This window comes from Diuraphis noxia, unplaced genomic scaffold (assembly GCF_037042655.1).
Source record: "Diuraphis noxia isolate RWA-SAM2 unplaced genomic scaffold, SU_Dnox_SAM2 contig0001, whole genome shotgun sequence".
Taxonomy (NCBI): Eukaryota; Metazoa; Arthropoda; class Insecta; order Hemiptera; family Aphididae; genus Diuraphis; species Diuraphis noxia.
The window spans coordinates 10,063,517-10,084,016 of record NW_028301711.1 but is presented as its reverse complement, the minus strand read 5'-3'; the positions used below and the strand labels follow the sequence as shown (position 1 = coordinate 10,084,016).

The 20,500-nt window shown below is 31.3% G+C and overlaps 3 protein-coding genes across 3 annotated transcripts; all 3 read left to right on the top strand.

Moving 5' to 3' along the window:
• The first annotated feature begins 629 nt into the window (after positions 1–629).
• Positions 630–1,399, top strand: LOC107170608 (uncharacterized). Its single transcript, XM_089224803.1, has 3 exons — positions 630–634; positions 847–1,142; positions 1,200–1,399. The coding sequence occupies exons 1-3, from the start codon at positions 630–632 to the stop codon at positions 1,397–1,399; spliced, it is 501 nt and encodes a 166-aa protein (XP_089080929.1).
• Positions 1,400–8,719: 7,320 nt separating this feature from the next.
• Positions 8,720–10,204, top strand: LOC149059541 (protein CFDP2-like). Its single transcript, XM_089224779.1, has one exon. The coding sequence runs from the start codon at positions 8,720–8,722 to the stop codon at positions 10,202–10,204; it is 1,485 nt and encodes a 494-aa protein (XP_089080905.1).
• Positions 10,205–17,700: 7,496 nt separating this feature from the next.
• LOC149059540 (uncharacterized) lies at positions 17,701–19,334 on the top strand. Its single transcript, XM_089217250.1, has 5 exons — positions 17,701–18,002; positions 18,066–18,212; positions 18,433–18,749; positions 18,869–19,028; positions 19,227–19,334. The coding sequence occupies exons 1-5, from the start codon at positions 17,750–17,752 to the stop codon at positions 19,319–19,321; spliced, it is 972 nt and encodes a 323-aa protein (XP_089073376.1). The 5' UTR covers positions 17,701–17,749; the 3' UTR covers positions 19,322–19,334.
• Positions 19,335–20,500: the final 1,166 nt, after the last annotated feature.

Here is a 20,500-nt window from a genome sequence, read left to right as displayed (position 1 = left end):
TTAAACGTGGCATCTACATGTAGTTCTGTGGCTCCTTGATGAACCACGGCACTAATCAACTCCCGACATGCAAATATAATACTGTAATTGCCAGCATTGTCAACAACCCACTCTTGATACAACTGAGAATTATTACACTGATACCTGTAAGCAGTTGGAAATATTGGAAATATTGGAAATCATACATTAAAAAAGTTGCTATTTTAATTGAATTTTCTTCTATTTACTTTTCTGGATTTAGATCGAAATATTCGCTTAATTCGCGCAGCGTTGATGGCAATGACGGTAGGGTTTGCCTTCTTGCGTGGCGCATTGAGGATTCAGCAGTTGGCCAACCATAGAGAATGTCTGCAGATGGATTTCTGTGAAATGTAACCAAGTATATAATATAATATTAAAGTTATAAATAGGTGTTATAATAATAGGTACTAAAAAATAAAAATGTTGAACAAATTACAATAAATTTAAGTTAAATTTATAATTTATTAAATAGCATAATGTGTATAGGAAAATATAACCTGTTTAAAATGCTTGTCACAAAACTGGAGTTAGCATAAGTACTTATTGCCATGTATTTGTTAATGTTTTTATAATGTTTCCCTAACTTAACTTATTAAATACATTGTATTATGCAGTAAATTTGTTGTAGATTTTAGAAATATGATATTAATTAATAATTTGTATTAAAAAATGTATTTTTAAATATATTTCTCTCCTTAAAATAAACTAATTATTTTAAGTATCTACATTCTGTAATATCTCTGTCATAAACCTAAATCGTTACAAGTTTATTAATTTTGATTTATAAACAAATGTAGGTACATACTGATTGTAAAAGAATACAAGATACATTTTTATATTAAAATTACTTTTGTTTTGGGTTACTGTTACTTTATGGGATACACAAGCTACTACTTTTAATGCTGATGAAGGAGATATTATGGCAATACTAAGAGGAAAAATTATTGATTACAACAATGTCAATAAAATAAGGGTGTCTTCTGGATCTTCTAAAATCATGATTAATCCAGATTGGAATGAAACCTCAGATCTCCAAAGTTGGTACAACACATTTGATAAAAAAGAACTTTTAAATTTATCCCAAGTGTCAATTGGTTCTCAAGAATTAAATATGTTTGAAGGTATGTAATGATTTAAAAATGTTATTTTGTTTTATTAATAATTTATTTTTAATATAGTTCCTCAAAGTAATAGAAATAAAACTATTAACGAACATATTTTGCATCAAAACAAAATCGATGATGATTTTATGTCTAAAAGATTATTGGAGTTGAAAGATGAAAAACAAAAGATCAAAACTGAAAGACTTGATTTAAATTTTAAGAGACAACGACTTTCAATTGAAAGAGAAAGTATTAAAAGTCGTTTGGGAAACTAATTTTATAAATATTGTTATACATTTGTTGTACTTTTTATTAATAAATATATTTTTTTTTTTTACTTTTACCATTAGAAGAAGGTACTAATGTATTAATACATTTTAATAAATTTCATATTATTATAAATTTGTTCTTTCTTCTGAATTATAATAATTATTATTAACAGAAAAATAAATAGACATCTATTACAGTATTACCTATTAGTATAAATTTGCAATTTGAAACTTAAAAGTAGGTATTTATGTTTTAATTGAAAACCTGTAAAATTATTTTTAAGTATTTCAAGTATTAGTTATTCATTAAAGTTTAATTACTATAATATGAATTAATTCAAATTTAAAACTATCTGGATTACCTATTCCTGATAGTATATTTGAAAAAAAAAATTATTAAATAATAAATAAACAAATAACAAATATAATTAAAGGCAAATTATTGTAACGGGTAGGTAGTTGCTAGTTTGTGTATAAGTTAATAATTGTTAAAAATACATTTGTGGGGAAATTGATAGATGAAATTATTCTTACCTAATTGCTTCTTTATCATATATCGATCTCAGTCCTAATGTCTCGGTTTTGGATCTTTCGATTAACGTACCTCGAAAAACATTTTTAGCCTCCTGCTCGTTGAACACTTCAACATATGGTTCATGTGTGTGAGGTTTATTATGTCTTATAGTACCATCTTCTAATTGTACTGCCGTACCCTTACAGTAGACATTTGGGCTTGAACATATGTAATAACTGCAATAAGTAGGTAGGTAGAGGTTAGCTATTTCAGTGTTTAATATTATTATCAAGCCTGGGCAAGTTAATGATAATTTTTTAACTGAGTTAAGTTAAGTTAATGGAAAACATTTAAAAAAGTTTAAAGTTAACAGTTAACCTAATTCTTTTTTAACTTAGTTAAGTTAAAAGTTATATCAACATTTTCAATTAACTTAACTTTTAACTTTTTAACGCGTTTATGCCAAGGCTTGATTATGATGTCTTCTTTTGATGATTATAGTATGTCTTAAAAACGAACAAAAAAAAGAGTTACTTACCGTTTACCACCACGTGTTTTATTAATTTTGTAATGGAATCCTTCGTAATCCATTTTTCAAACTCAGAAAAGCCGTAAAAATTTAACAAAAATACACGCACCTTCTTGCACAAGATGTGACGTTATGGTAATAACTAATAAGAAATTCTTAGTCGATTTAAAATAAATATATTGAAAGCAATAATTATTGTACTATAATTAGATAGGTAATAACAAATATTTTAATATGTTATATTTATTTATGGATATACTAGCCGTATATGCGTATATCCCAACAATGTGCGAGAAAGCCACCGCAATTTCGTGCTGCTACTGGTCTACATCGCTAATGATTTGTAGGTACATTAAAATTAAAATTGATTTAATAATTTATTATAATTCAAAATAAAATATGATGAATTATAAAATTATTGGATTATAAAATAATTATAATTTAATTATTGTAGGGGCGTCACGGTCAGGTGTAATGATAAATCAATTAATATTGCATATAAATAATTATTAGCGGCACAAAAACCTTTATTTAAATAAAAAAAATTAACGTATGACAAATATAAAATATATCAAAGAAACATATAAAAAGAACTCGACATCGGGCTACTCCGCACTCGATGGGTCGTCGAGACGAACTACTGTCTACCAACACAAAACTATAATAATCATAGTATCATATTATCACATCATTACATTATTATTTATTTACATTATTATTTATTACTACAGCTTCGGCCATTTCTGACGTTTAGATCGACCTCGATCTGTACATTTTATTTTTTTTTTACAGTGTAATACAAAATTAATATAACAAACATAATTTATTAATACAAGTTATTGTTACCTTACAATACAAATTATAATATAACACAAGTATGAATATACAATCTAAATAAAAATAGATAAAAAACAGTTTATCAAATTTTAATCCAATGTTTAATATCTCTTGCTGTAAAAATAGTATTCAATGGAATTTGAGTCACCTGATGCCCTTCGATATCAGATATGACATATCTGTCGTGAGGAAGTATTTTACTTATTTTATAAGGGCCTTTAAATTTAGGTAAAAGTTTTTTACAAGTATCAGGTGCAGTGTCAACATTTCTAACCATTACATAATCACCTATTGTATACTTAGTAGCTGCTTGCTTCGTTAAATCGTGGTAAGCTTTGTTATGAAGTTGACCCATCTGAATACTAACCTGAGCATTGCTTTTGGACTTTGTTAAGTCACGAGGAGTATCATTAACATCGTCAGTTTCACTAATAGCTTCCAGGTAAAGTCTCACATAGTCACTTTGCTCACCTATTTGATTGATGCCAAATAAAAGTTTACTGGGTGTATTTTGGATTGACCTATTAATTGTGTTGTTTACTGCAAATTGAATTTTATACAAATACTCATCCCAATCATTACTATGTTCATGCATTAGCTTAGACAACATCGCTGGTAGACCTCTGTTATATCTCTCAACTTGTCCATTTGATGATGGGGAGCCTACTGCAGTTTTAATATGTTTAAACTCATGAGTTTGACAAAATTCTTGGAATATCTCTGAGCGGAAACAAGAACCACGATCAGATATGATTTTAAAAGGTTTACTATAATATTTGAAATATTGGGACAGTCTAGAACAGGTTTCTTTTGCTGCTACTGTCCGAACAGGATATAAGGTTAAAAATTTACTGAATGCATCAACTATAACTAAGATATGCTTATATCGACCTTTAGTTTGATTTATTGGGCCAAAATGATCAACATGTATCGTTTGAAATGGTTTATTTCCTTTATCAATCAAGTTTAATAAGCCTTCACCCTTGCCTTCCTTTGGGGAAAAAATAATACATTTTAGACAGTTACTTATGTACTTTTTAACGCGTTCAGCTAATTTTGGGAACCAGTATATTTGTTTAATCAGTTCTATAGTCTTACTTTCACCTACGTGGCAAATTTCATCATGACAGGAACGAATTACTTGTTCACACATATCTGCCTGAACATAGAATAGCAACCGCTCGTTACCCTTTCGATATACAAGTCCATTTCTAAGTTCAAATAACGGGTGTTCTGACTTTTCAAGATACTCAAATATAGTTTTAATATCTGGGTCGGTTCCCTGTTTGATCGCAAGAGTTTGATTAAAAGTACAAGCCTCTAACACCATTATCTGTTTGCAACGACTTAGCGCATCAACATGTTGCATGCGTGATCCTGGGCGATGCTCGATATCATATGAATAATTTTGAAGGAACATGGCCCACCTGGCTATACGCGGGTTAATGTCCTTTCGCTGTAGTGTTAGTGTAACACTATTACAGTCAGTAACTATTTTGAAATGTATCCCTAATAGATATACATGAAAACGCTTAATGGCATTAATAATAGCTAGCATTTCCAGCTCGTAGCTGTGATAACGCGACTCAGTGTCTGTAGTTCTATGACTATAGTAAAATATAGGATGGAATTTGTCATCTACCTGTTTTTGAAGCAGAATAGCACCGTACCCATGACTGCTAGCGTCGCAGTGAAGCTCTGTACTCGCTCTCGGATCATAAATAGCTAACAACGGCTGTGCTCCCAACTTTTCTTTAATAGAATCAAACGATTTAAGTTGCTCTTCTCCAAACTCAAAAATAATTCCTTTTTTAAGTAAGTTGTACAGAGGTTTAGCAATGATTGCAAAATCTGGGACGAAGCGTCGAAAATAAGATGCTAAGCCTATAAAACTTTGAAGTTCCCTATGATTTTTTGGAACTGGGTAGTTCTGAACAATACTAATATTTTTAGGATTTGGTCGGATACCAAGTTGACTTATACTATATCCAAGGTAGATTACTTGGCATTTGAGAAACTCACTCTTATCCAAACGTATTTCAAGTTGCTTGTTTCTCATTACACACAAAACCCTGATAAGTAAATCTAAATGTTCTTCAATAGACTCGGTGGCGATCATAATGTCATCAAAATACACGATTATTTCTTTTTTCCGAATAAATTCACTAAATATGTCTTGAATAAATCTACTAAAACACGAGGGACCCGTGGCCAACCCAAAGGGCATTTTTAAAAATTCAAATTGGCCTAAAGATGTTATGAATGAGGTGTACTTTACCGAATCTTTAGCAATATTAACACGATGAAAGCCATCCTTGAGGTCCAGACAAGTAAAGTATTTTTTCCCTTTTAACAAATCTATATTATCATCTATCAACGGAAGGGGAAACCTATCCTTTATTATATACTTATTAAGCTCACGATAGTCAATACATAATCTATAGTTACCGTTTTTCTTTTTTACTAGAACTATAGGGCTGCTGTATTCAGATTTACTAGGCCTAATAATTTTTTGATACGGCACAAACAACAACACATAAAACGGCCGTTCTCACGGCCACCAATTTAATGCACATATCAAGACAGAATCATACGAGCAACCATACATACGGATAAAAACTAGGTGATTCTTCACAAGTATGCTCAACGATTATGACGAGCGAAAATGACATCAACGGAGCAGAATAGATCATAGGATCGATGTCATGTTCACTCGTCATAACAGAATTCTCCGCCAATGAAAACAGCCACAACAGCAAAAACTGGTATATATACGGGTGCATTTTACTGATCGTCACCCAGTACTCCTTCAACCTTCAAGACATCAAGAACTTATCAAACAAGATTCATTGCTGTCTACAAGAAGGAAAAGGAGAACGACCGACGACGAAGCCGAATACGAAACACGTTGTAGTTCATTAAGAAGCGAATCGGACACGACTACCCAGAGTCCAGACCCGCGAACGGCGACGATCTTTGAAGCCAACGCCGACCACACCGCATTATTAAAATAGCCCGTTTCCGGGCTGATAACACCAACACAGCTTACGAGCCGAGACGAGCAAGAAGCTTGCGGAAACCTCGCGGCTCGTCGAGCATTACAGTCAGCGCCGTCAACAACACCAATAGAACGGCTTACCAACAGATCATGACCCGCAACTCAATCCGTAAAGTTGCCGGATACCTAAAACGGCACTTTTAAGGGCCGATAACAAACGTGTACTGTCCCCCCAAGTGCGCCTGCCTAGGCCACGCTTCCCATCCGGAACTATAGATCGACGCCACTTATTCGAGCGGGCTGATCATAGTCAACCGGTCGCCCCTTCAATTAAACCTATACCCAACTTTGTAAGGACCGCCGCGCATCCATACACAACCTTATCGGTGTGGGAGCGCGAGCCGTCCACTCCCCTTATATTGTATATAAATATATTTCCTTATCATAGAAATAAACCAGCAGATGATACCATAAAGGCATTTGTATACTTTATTTGAAGTAACGGATGTTCGCTTCCGGTGACTCCGTTACATTTTTTACTCAACATATATTGTCTAATATTTTTTTTAGGCACTCTTTTTCATAAAAGGAGAGACGTCGTAGTCTGAAATAAAACTGCTTATCACTTTTTAACTGAATAGTCATTTCTGGGTGTATACTATTATCATCATTTACAATACCACTACCAGTCAAATATGAATTTTTGAAAATTTGTTTAACTTTTAATTTAACATTTTCTGGTAATTTGTTTTCTATATTTAAATCACTATTCGATTCATTTTTAAAATTAATAGATAAAATTTCTTCAAAAGAAATGTTGACACTTTTTTTCTTAAAATTAATTAAAAATTGTCCATTTTCAACACTCAAAGTTATTATACGAGGGTGAGATAAAAAGTTGCGCCCTAACCAACAGCCACTCTTAATAGTATCGTTGAGCACCACATGAAAATTTATATTAATAGGTATGTCAAGATCAGGGTGTAAAATTTCAGCAGAGAATTGGTCAACTACACTAAGTTTAGATTGGTTAATACCAACTACCCGAGTAACATTTATGATGTGCAACGTCGGTGTTTATGCACAGTGCTTTGAGCACAATTCACACACGGTTCCAGTGTGCGGAAAAAATATCGTATTAGTGCATAATGACGGCCAACGTGCAAAATCTTACCGTACCTAATATTATAACCTAATAAACACGGTTCTCATTCAGATCCACGGTGAAAAATTGTTTTCGGTTACCAACAATGCCTAGGTAATAGTTAATACCGTTCCCTCTGCGTTCATACGTTAAAAATGTCAATGTGTCAATATTATTATTTTGATGCTAGTAAACCGTACTAATGCAGTTAATAGGTGCAATGCACGCACGGTGTTATAGTGTTTACATTTACAATTAATATCCTATATATAAGATTGATGAGCTATTATATATTATATGTATATCTAGCTATTAATCCTATTTACTAATTAGTAATTAGTAATAACTTATAACAGTTATAACTATATGAGATGCAAATTTATTTTTACCACACTTAGTCTAACTTATTTCTGAACAAATTTTATACTTGAGGCATAACAAAAAATTAAGTACCCATTTCCCCAAAAAAATTGTGTTTTATACTTTTATATCCTATAAATATTAATTAATAACTAGCTATCTATCTATATTGATTATTAACTATTGTAGGTATACATCTATAGGACTATAGACTGTATAGTTTATATCCTATATATTATATGTGTTAAATAATAACCAACATATAGTTGAATTCAATACTGATACAGTGATACTTCTATATTATTTAGTTGTATATTATCAATCATTCATTATAGCACGTAGGTAACAGAAGTATATAAATTTTATTTTATTATATAAAAATAATATTAACATTAATAGTTTAATAGTGTACTTATAAATATATAATCTAGTATTTTAACTCGTATTTTACATATTAATATATAAATATAATATAATATAATATATTATACATGCAAATTACAATAATGCATAATATATTTATGTACATAATATCAAAAATGACAATAGCCATAGCCCATAGGTTCACTATCATTACCAGCGTACCGATAATAACAGTGCATAGACGCACGGTCGCACGTATGGTGACATTACAATATTAATTAAAATGTATTTTTAGATGATATAGGTTTTCTTGACGTAATAGCATATAGCCGGGTATTCCGCTTTCGACGATGTCGTTTATTATTTATATTGTTATCAGTATTATTTTAGCGATATATATAAATATATGGCGTAGGGAAAGTGGCGCTCCCACCGCCCGATGCATCTTAAAAATGCATCGCAATAGCCCTACCCTGACCTTAATTGGTTGGGGTAGTCTGGTCCTCCAGGTTGGGGGTTTCTCGTAGGGCTAACCACCCTACAGTGTTAAAAAAAACCTGGTTACGAAACAACTACAAAATATGCCTCGGATGAAAAATATGGAGCTTAAGGATTTTACAACTGGAACCTGGAACGTACGAACATTATATAAACCTGGAAATTTGACGACAGCGATATTGGAACTTGAACGATATCGGCTGGACATTATTGCGGTTCAAGAAGTAAGGTGGACGGGAGAAGGAAGCTTAAAAACTGGAAATTGGACGGTGTTCCATAGTGGTGGCGATGAACACCAGGGTGGGGTTGGTTTCATTGTGAATGACAAAATATTACATAGAGTTAAGAAGTTTAAGGCAGTGAATGACAGAATTTGTCATATGGAGCTGGAGTGCCGATGGTTTAACGTGATACTAATTAACGGGTACGCCCCAACTGAAGACAAAGAAGATGAAGTCAAAGATATTTTTTACGAAAATTTGGAAAATGAGTGCGACCGGATACCGACCAACAAGGTAAAAATCTTATTGGGAGATTTTAACGCAAAAATAGGGCAGGAGGTAGAGTATAGACCAACAATTGGGAAGGAGAGCCTGCATAGAACATCAAATGATAATGGTACAAGATTAGTTAATTTTGCTACAACCAGAAATATGATAATAAGTAGCACCACATTCCCACATAAGGATATACACAAGGAAACCTGGGTATCACCATCAGGACAAATAAAAAACCAAATAGACCATGTTGTAGTGGACAGACGTTTCAAGAGATGCGTCATGGATGTCCGGAGCATGAGAGGTAGCAGCGCAATGTCCGATCATTTTATAGTAAGAGCAAAAATCAAGCTACGTCTGTCAGTTGAATGGAGAAAAAAGAACGTCTCTATCAAAAGGTTTAACATAGAAGACCTAAAAAACCAAGATATCAATAGACAGTACAAGAACAAACTAAAAGAGACCTTGAATCTGACGGAGAATTCAAATAACGTAGATAATAACATAGATAATCTATGGAATGAGATCGAAAACTCGATTAAAACGGTGGCCACAGAAGTCCTAGGATTTGAAGAAAGAAAAAGGGGGAAAAAATGGTTTGATGAACAATGTAAAAAAGCGAATAATGAAAGAGATATTGCCCGAATAAAAATGCTAAAAGACCCAAGTGAGGAAAATAAGAGAGTACTATCGGCTAGACAAAGGGAAACTAAACAATTGTTTAGAAAAAAGAAAAGAGCATTGGAAAATTCTAGACTTGAAATAATAGAAAACAGCTATAAAAACAATGTAAGACTTTTTTTTTTTGAAAAGGCGAATGAAATTAAGAATGGATTTAAGACAAAAGCAACAATTATAAAGGATGAAGAAGGATTACTAATAACGGATAAAAAAAAGGCTGCAAACGAGTTCAGAAACATGTTTGAAACAATGCTGAACCAACCTACTCAAGTAGAAGTGGAAGAAAACCTCAACACGGTTGAACAGAGATTAGACGAACCCACGTTAGAAGAAGTAGAAAGGGCAGTAAATACGAGGCGTGTCCCAAAAGTAAGGTCTCCATGCTCCTAGAGCCATAAATAAATAAATTTTTCAAAATTTGGTAACACTGTTGTATAGGGTCGGTCGTACCCTTTCCAATGAGAGGCGGCTCAACTAGATCCGATGTTTAGTTTGCGTCTGACACGCGTTTAAGATGGACGTTTCTATGTCAGCCGCCGCCACCTCTATTCCCGTGTATGCTCAATGCGAACTTCGCGCCGTTATTCGATTTTTGCATTCAACGGGTGAAACACCAATATCCATTCATCGAAAACTTTGTCAAACATATGGTACGAGTTGCATGTCTTTAAAAAATGTTAGAAAGTGGTGTAGAGAATTTTCAGGAGGTCGGACGGAAGTTCATGATGAACAAAGAAGTGGAAGGCCTTCGATTTCAGACGAGTTGAAAGAACAAATTGAAAGAGAGCTTCGTGAAGATCGACGAGTGACGGTTCGAGATCTCGAACAAAGATTTGAGTTGTCAAAAAGCACCATTCAAAGGTTTTTTAATGATATGGGCTATCACAAATGTTGTGCTCGGTGGGTGCCTAAAATGTTGACCGAGGACCATAAGCGCCAACGCATTGAGACTTCTCGAGAATTTTTGTCTCGTTATGCCGAACAAGGAGAGGATTTTTTAGACTCCATAGTAACGGGTGATGAGACATGGGTTTACCATTTCACTCCTGAGTCCAAACAACAGTCACTGGAGTGGAGACATTCTCGCTCACCGAAAAAAAGAAAGTTTAAAGTGACGCAATCTGCTCGAAAAATCATGGCCACTGTTTTTTGGGACAGGAAAGGAGTTCTGTTGATTGAGTTTATGCCAACTGGGACAACCATTAATGCAGCTTCGTATTGTGAGATTTTGAAAAAACTTCGCAGAGCCATCCAAAATCGAAGACGAGGCATGCTGACGAAGGGTGTTTGTCTATTGCATGACAATGCCCGACCCCACGTTGCCCGTGACACAAAAGCACTCTTGGAAAAGTTTGGTTGGGATGTGATCTCCCATCCCCCTTATAGTCCAGATCTTGCCCCGTCCGACTACCATTTGTTCTTGAACTTAAAGAAACATTTGGGAGGGAAACGGTTAGAGACAGATGAAGAAGTGAAGACAGAAGTCACCCAATACCTAAATAAGGAGCTGGCGGCGAGTTTCTATGAGGCTGGCATACAAAAACTTCCAGAGCGCCTTGAAAAATGCATCCAAGTAAATGGCGATTATGTGGAAAAATAATTCATAAGTACTGTATATATAACCATGTAAAAAATATTTTGAATAAAGCTTATTTCGATTATTATAATTATGGAGACCTTACTTTTGGGACACGCCTCGTATGTTGAAAAATAGAAAAGCACCAGGGGAAGACGCAATTGTTGCAGAACTACTGAAAGAAGGAGGAAAAGAACTAATGACACGACTGAAACGACTAGTAGATAATATATGGAAACAAGAAGAAATACCAGTAACATGGCACATGTCAGTTCTATGCCCGGTTCACAAGAAAGGAGACGCTATGGTTTGCCAGAATTACAGAGGAATATCCTTACTAAACACTTGTTACAAATTAGTTTCGAACATCATACTGAACCATATCAAGCCATACACAAGGGAAATAATAGGGGAATATCAGGCAGGTTTTACGTCAGGGAAATCTACAGTGGATCAAATTCATACAATAAAACAAATAGTAGAGAAAAGTCACGAGTTTGACATAGATGTGCACCTACTATTTGTTGATTTCGAACAGGCATATGACTCCGTAAATCGAGGTAGATTATGGAAAGCAATGACCCAACTCGGAATCCCTACAAAATTGGTGAGATTGATAAAGACATGTGTGCAAAAGTCCAAGTGCATAGTTAAGTTCAACGGAGAAATATCTGAAGATTTCTCAGTTGAAACAGGTCTTAGACAAGGAGATGCGTTATCCCCCACATTATTTAACATAGCCCTAGAATCGGTAGTGAGAGAAGTACTTGATGATGATGTTACGGGCCTAAGAACTAGAGGAGGACACCAAATCACACTAGCTGCGTATGCTGATGACATAATAATTATGGGAGAAACCGAAGAGGACCTAAAACGGTCGGCAGAAAAATTAATAAGTAAGGGAAAAGAGATTGGACTACAAGTTAATGAAGGAAAAACGAAATACTTAATAGTATCACGTAGAGAACAAGTACAAAATTCGTTAGTAGTCGGTGGATTTACCTTTGAAAGGGTAACAAACTTTAAATACCTGGGAGTAGATGTTAACCAACAAGCAAACAGCCATGATGAGATTAAAAGGAGAATAACTGCAGGAAATAAGAGCTATTTTGCGCTCGTACCTATATTTAAATCAAGATTAATCTCCAAAAATACAAAAATAAGACTATATAAAGTACTCATTAGACCTATAGTATTATATGCGTGTGGAGCATGGGCATCAACAAAGTCGGATGAGAAGAGATTACTACTATTTGAAAGGAAAATACTGCGAAGAATTTATGGACCCAAAAGAAACGAAGAAAATGTATATGAACGAAGAACTAATGCAGAATTAAGGGCAATGTTCAATGAGCCAAACATAGTGGGAATACTTAAAAGCAGACGAATAAGCTGGGCCGGGCATGTATGGAGAGCGGAGGGCCAAACAGTATATGATGTCACAATGTGGAAACCAAATAAAAAACGACCGATAGGAAGGCCAAGACAGCGATGGACAGACCGGGTTAAAGAAGACCTCAAGCTCCTGGGGATTAGAGAAGGAGAACAACTGGCGAAGAACAGAGAATTGTGGAGAGGTGTAGTAGAAACGGCGATGGACCTTCAAGGCCCGGAATAAGCCTAAAAAAAAAAAAAAAAAAAATATAAATATTCATTATTGAATTCAATAACGGTACCAGCGGGCAGCGGTATCTATAACATAAACGGTTATACTTATATAATAATTATTAATCGTTGTGAATTTGTGAAGTGTGTTTTCAACTGTATTATAGTGTATTCTGTAGCTGTATGTATGCCTGTATGTACATTATATAGACCTATACAATTTGGTAAGTACTCTATCTATTATTTTATTCAATTTTTTGTACTCTAAGGCTTAGATTTAAGTCCTAAATCTATTAATCTGTTATTAATAAACACTTAATACATTTAGATAATATAGGTAGTGCTCAAAATAATCTCACCAATTATAATATGCATTAAACATTAAATGTGTACTAATATAGCATCAAATAGGTTCTATAATAGTTACTATATAAGTTTTTTATGAATTTAAATTATAATATTAATTATTAAGTAGGCATTTAATAAACACTGAGACAATAAAATGAAACAACCAAGACAATGATAAAAAGTAATATATATCTAGATGATTTGTTTTTTATTTTGTTTTGCTTTCTTTATACATGAAACATGATATAGGTAGGAGTTAACTGTTATAAAAAAAAAAAAATGTAAGGTTTAGATCATATAGAAAGAAGCAAATTATGATTACTGTACCAAACTAAGACTGAAGGATAACTTTGTGATCAATGTTGATGTTTAAATTTTTAAATCACTCTTATAATTGTATTACCTTAGTATATAGTTATAAATTAATTAATAATAGCAATGAAATTAATTTATAATTACATACCTATATTATTAAATAATAAATCCTTTATTTAAGATACCTAGATATGATAAAATTAGAGTAATGGTCTATATATAGTTAAAAGATACATTCATTTAGGTAAAAATTAAGTATCTTCATTTCACATAGGTAGGTAAATAAATAAATTAATAGTATTTAATTGGCATCTAAAATTTAAATTATATAAATCTACATAAATATCTAGATAAATTTCAGTGTATAATGTCTGTATTCTTTTCAATAATTGTTTACTATTTTAACCACTCTATATCACATACATTACCACAATACTACCGAGTTTATGTGTACACAATTATTAACATTTTCTGACATGATTACCCACAATAATTGAATTCTTATTTAATTTTTTATGTTAGGTATATTTTAATAAAGAACCAAAGTTGTATTTATAACATATATTTTTATACTTATTTTAACAATGTTACTTATTTAATTCTTATTCTCTAATATATATTTGACACAAAATAATCACATTACTTAGTCAAGAATTCAATAGCATGTCAAGCATTATTAAAAAAAATTGAATTATTATTAAGGTACAAAAATACATTACAATGATCTATATATTATTTTTGCCATCTGAACTCAACACTGACTGTAGTGCATAATGGCATAATTTGTTTATGAAGTGATTACACTATTTATTAATTATAATAGTTATCTATTTATTGAAATCGTTTTTCAATTGCAAAACTTCCTAAAAATGTTCTAAATTTTAAATATTACATTTCATCTTAATTATAACATTTATTAACTTTATTATATTCCAAAAAACATGTATCAAATATGTAACTATGTAACATGTTAGTGAATGTGGATTTATATTCACTTTATTTTTAGAAATATAATATCTAATACCTATAATGTACAGCAATTTCTAGATTTATTTTACTTTTTCTAATTTAATTTAAATACTTACATTTTTTTTTCTAGATTAATTCACGATTTCAATCTACTAGAATAATAAACAAGCATTTAAGTTTTTTTAATTTTGAATAATTAATAGGTTTATATTTTCATGATATTTAATTATGTTCAAGCAATTAAAAGTTAATAAAAGTTCTCGCTATCGTCGACGCAAAAGAGCTGAATTCCAAACATCTTTATTATTTTCCACATCAAGTTCTGATGATTCAATGGAAGTTAGTTTATTATCAGGTATTAAAACTCCTATACCTCCTCAATCACAAATTGATGTTACACCCATAGTTAATACATCTCAAAATACTAATTCTACTGACGAACCAAATCACCAAAAACCTAATATAGTTGAACCATTAAATGAATTTGAGTTGAGCTTGGATAGCTCATCATCAGATTCTGAACAAGCACCAAATCTAAGACTTATTATAGCATATTGGGCTATTCGCCATGACATTACACACTGTGCATTAAATGATCTACTTAAAAGTTAATTAAAATTACCTGCATTTTCAGAGCTACCTAAAGATGCAAGGACTTTATTAAAAACTCCTACAACTACTATAGTTAAAAACATAGGAGGTGGAATATATCACCATTTTGGGATTAAAGAAGAAATTGAAGAGTTAGTTGAAATTAATCAAAATATTCCAAGCGTTTTGACCTTATTAGTTGGTATTGATGGTTTGCCTGTTTGTAAAAATCCATCAAGTGAATTATGGCCCATCTTAGGGCATTTCACTAATATTACTTGTAAAAAGCAAAAAGTGTTTATCATTGGGGCCTATTATGGAAAAAGTAAACCAACAGATTCAAATGAGTTTTTAGAAGATTTTGTGAATGATATAAAAATGTTTGCTGAAGGTGTGATAATCAAGGGAAAATAAATAAAAGTTTCACTTCAAGCTGTTATTTGTGATGCTCCTGCAAAAGCATTTGTTTTGAATATAAGAGGACATACGGGGAAACATTCATGCTCACGTTGTTATTCTGTTGGTAAATGGGCTCATTACAGGGTAAATTTTCCAGATTTTGATTCAAATTTAAGAACTCATGAACAATTTATTTCTTATACTGACAATGAGTACCATATTAGGCCTACAATAATGGCGGAAATTCCTAATTTTAATCTTGTTTTAGATATACCATTTGATTACATGCATTGCATATGCATTGGCGCGATGAAAAAACTATTGTTGTTTTGGATAGGTTCACCAAAACATAATGAAACACTACCATCCAATTTAATTGATGTGATTGATGAAAAATTAATACATTTATCTAAATACATCCCAAATGAATTCCAAAGAAAACAAAATAGTCGAAGACATCCATTACGGGATGCAAATCGCTGGAAAGCAACTGAATTACGTCAGTGCTTACTTTATACTGGTATTATTGTATTCAAAGATATACTTAGTAAAGATACATATAATAATTTTTTAGCATTATCTGTTGCTATACGCATTTTATTGAAAAAAATATAACTAATGAACTCAATGATTATGCCAAACAACTTTTAATATATTTTGTTACTTCATTTAAATGCATATAAGGTGAGATGTTCATGTCCCACAATATACATTCTACTCTCCATTTAGCAGATGATGCAAAAAAATTTGGTTCATTAAATTACACTTCAGCATTTCCATATGAGAATTTTATGCAACCTCTCAAAAAAAAAATTTTAACTGGAATGAAACCCTTACAACAATTAACTCGACGTTATTCAGAAAGACGGTTAAATTATGATTATGAAAAGTCTAATCCTGAAGATTTAAAATCTTTCTGTGGTCCAATAAATACTCATTGTAAAGAAAAAACAGACCAATGGTGGATTATTCATGTACACCCCAATATTCTGGATGGAGAACATTGGATGGTTTAGTATTAAAAATAGATGACGCCAACAATTGTGTGAAAATGTTAAATGGAAATATTGTAGAAATTGAAAACATAGCTACAAAAAAATCAGATCAATCAACAATAGTTATTGGAAGGTGTTATGAAAAGTTTAATGACTTTTTCCATAATCCTTGTTCTTCATCAATGTTTGGTATACAAATAGTAAATCAATTAGGACATCTCCAAGCATTGGATATTGGACAAGTAAAAATGAAACTTGTTCGTTTACCAATAGATAACTGTTCTTCATTAATTATACCTTTTGTTCATGAAGTATAAATGAAAATATAATATACATATTATATAGGTACTCGAATCTATAATATTATATAGGTAATTACTTATTACTTATTTGTAATTCAATTTATTTTAGGTCGTGGTTAGTTGTCATCTTCTTGGATACTGATGAAATACAACATGTTCCATGTAATTGGACTACATTAACCAATAATAAAAGCACATGTTGGTTTCCATTCACTAAGAATGATAAAGAAGATAAATATTTTGAACCATCACAAGTAACTAAAATGATATTGCAATGTATGACACCAAATGCACATGATGGTAGATACTTTAATATAAAAAAAGTAGCTGGACCATTTAATAAGTATATTTTAACATAGCATAATAAATTAATACATGGTTTAACTCTCAAAGTATTTCCGAACTATTTAGGGACAGTAAGAATATTCAATTTTTTTAATGTTATTAATTTTAATTAAATATATACTTAATATATTTTTTATTATTATAATAGATAATGAAATGCAAGCTCGACGTGTAGCGAAAGCATGGTCTGGAAATGAAGACAGTGAAATAGAGACTAATGATTGCAACACAAGGAAAAGAATTCCCACTAAAGTATTTACTCCAGAAGTCCCACAAAAAAGAATTAAAAATACAAAAACAATTTTCTCAACAAGTTCTAACTTACCAAATAATTATGATTTGCCATTGTTTCTAACTCCACCTTTTTAATTTTACATCTCAACCTCAAGCTACATCTTTAAAACAACAAAATAATTCTCATGAATCACAGATTTGCACAACTCCAATTAGTCTAAATACAACGACAAGTACTAATCATATATTGCCGCCTATGATGGGGTCTCCTCTACATGATGGGTCAACCGATCAATCTTTACTTGATGTGGAATCTCCTAAATCTTTACCTGATATATTATCTCCTCAGTTATCACATGATATGCCATCATCTCCTCAATTATTTCATGCTGTTTCGCCTTCTCAGTCATTAACCGGTATTGAATCTACTCAGCCATCACAGAAAGTTGTAACTTCCAATATTGAGTACATAAAGCCAATAGATTCTTACTCACATGGTGTCTCCACTGGTAATATTTTATAAATATTTAGTATCATCATGAAAGTATGAATAATAATATTTGATGATTTAGATGTTTTGTTTAATGGTAAAAACACTGACAACAACGAGCAAGATCTATTAGAATTTTTATCAACAGCTGAATCTAGTGACTATATTATAGAACTATCAGATGACCAAGAGCAGAATGTTATGATTGGAGTAGATTCCAATTCTAGAGGTATATAAACTAATTAATTTAATTTTGTAATAATGGTGTCTGTTGAATGTATACTAGGTAGTCCATATTTCCATACCTACATAATACATAAATAATTAGGTAAAATAGGTATAATATAGGTAGTCCATATTTCCATACCTACATAATACATAAATAATATAGGTATAATAGGTATATATTAATTTTTTAATTAACTTGATAAAATTAATTATAATTATAGATTGTTGTTGCAAAAATGTTGATGCTATAAAACAAGCAGATCAGTGTAAAAAAAGGGATAAGCAATTGATGAATCAAGTATTTACTTTAAATGGATCTAATACACGTATATGTGCGGCTCTTCAGCAGATTGATAAAAAGCTGAATACTATTATGACAGCTGACAGTCGCTTAAGAGCTTTAGCTATACCAATCCCAACAATACCTTCACCATTTTTTGATTTAATTCCAGTAAAAAGTGAAGATGATCTTTTAACTGTTGAAAATCTTATCAATAGTAATGATATAAATGATGTTGGAAAAAATAAAGAAGATTTAGTGAGTATAAATTGTGTTATTGATAAAATCTTTGTATATATTTAAATGATCAATGAATGTATATTTAGACATCATAAAATCTTATTATACCTGTTTATAATAAATTTTTATTATTTCAGAAATCATATATTTATTTAAAAGTTGGTAGATTACCACTTAGTGCAGCCATTAGAACAGCTATTGATTTATGTTTTGAGAAAAATATCTTGTACCGCTATAGTTATCATGGAAAAACAAAGAAGAAGTTTTCAAACTTGGGCTTATATCAGATTATTTATGGTACCTACTTATGTATATATTTATAAATTTAATTTTTTATAGTACTTATAGAGTTATAGGTAATATACCCCTATTAGGAAATATCAATCAACAATACATTGAATATTACTATACTGCAGACATTAAATATTTCTTAATTTTATAATGAATGTCTAATATTTATAAAGTGAACTAAATAATTTTTTTTTTAAATTTTAGATGCTTTATCTGGGTTAAGATCAACTATTGAGGACGAAAACACGTTTAAAAAAGTTATTGATAACTATTTAAGGCCTTCAAAACCAAAAGAATAAATCTTGATTTGGCCTAAATGCAGTATTTTATTTGCTTTTAATGTTTATATAATATTATACCTATACAAGTTTGTTTTTATTTAATTTAAATGTTGTTATATTATTATAATTTTCATATATGAACAAGTTTGTTTTTACTTTCATTAGAAATTGCTTAGTATTTCAAAGCATCGTGTTTTTTTATTATGATACATAATTTTTTTTTATATATTTCTACAAAAATGTTTATAACAACTAGTTTTTAAGTATTTTATTAATTAGTTTATAATTTAGTACTTGAAAAGTATACTTTTTCATATCAGTAAAAAGTATCTTATTGTTTACATGTATGTACTTACTGATCTCATTCTTAAGTTTACAATAAATATATCAATTATGTATAAAAAATAAACTAGATACAGTTATTTATTTATTAATTTTAAATTTATATACAGGACGAGCCCAAGACTAATATGAAACCAATGACTATAAAACCTATTACTGGCTATTAAAGTAATGTCACATAAAATGGATAGTAAAATATTAATCATGATTTGCAGTGCACAGGAGTCTGCAGATAATTGGGGAGTTATTTAAGAAAATACAATGGCAGATGTACGAGTGTGGAAGGGCGGGACTTTGAAGAAACTTTAAGATAAAAGACCGAGGGTAATCGGTTTTACCTGATAAGGATATCTGAAAGGAAATATAGATTATATTAGATAATTATTAAAATAATTAATAGTTAAATGTATTTCAATAACTTTATAAATTATCATTAATAATAACTATTTGGATATAAATCTAGTTTTAAAGATGCTATTATTATTATAATGTCATCTCATAATATACCTCAGAAATGGTGTGCACGATTTTGTGATGCATTGCATGAACCGATCATATGTACTGTGACTTTACTTTTCTATGGTATAGCTGTGAACCATTTTTTTTTTTGAGGGGGGGTATTAAATACGTCACTTTAAAATCATTAAAATATAAAAGTAAAAATTAAATAGGTAATCAATAATAAGTATACATCTTAGGGGGAGGCCCCCTCCCCATAAATACGCCACTGTCCTTTTGCACTGTACCAGAACCGACCTGTGCACTGTTCAATATAATTACTATGGCACTGTGCTTGATCTTACCATTGAACAGACAATGCACTGTTAATTTATTTTAATTTGTACTGTAGCTGAA

Excerpts from the sequence above, each read along its gene's own strand:
- LOC149059541 (XM_089224779.1), top strand. The coding sequence starts at position 8,720 with ATGCCTCGGATGAAAAATATGGAGCTTAAGGATTTTACAACTGGAACC.
- LOC107170608 (XM_089224803.1), top strand. Across the intron at positions 1,143-1,199 it reads AGAATTAAATATGTTTGAAG|TTCCTCAAAGTAATAGAAAT; the intron begins GTATGTAATGAT and ends TTTTTAATATAG.
- LOC149059540 (XM_089217250.1), top strand. The coding sequence starts at position 17,750 with ATGATGGGGTCTCCTCTACATGATGGGTCAACCGATCAATCTTTACTT. Across the intron at positions 18,213-18,432 it reads AGTAGATTCCAATTCTAGAG|ATTGTTGTTGCAAAAATGTT; the intron begins GTATATAAACTA and ends TTATAATTATAG. Across the intron at positions 18,750-18,868 it reads GAAAAAATAAAGAAGATTTA|AAATCATATATTTATTTAAA; the intron begins GTGAGTATAAAT and ends TTATTATTTCAG.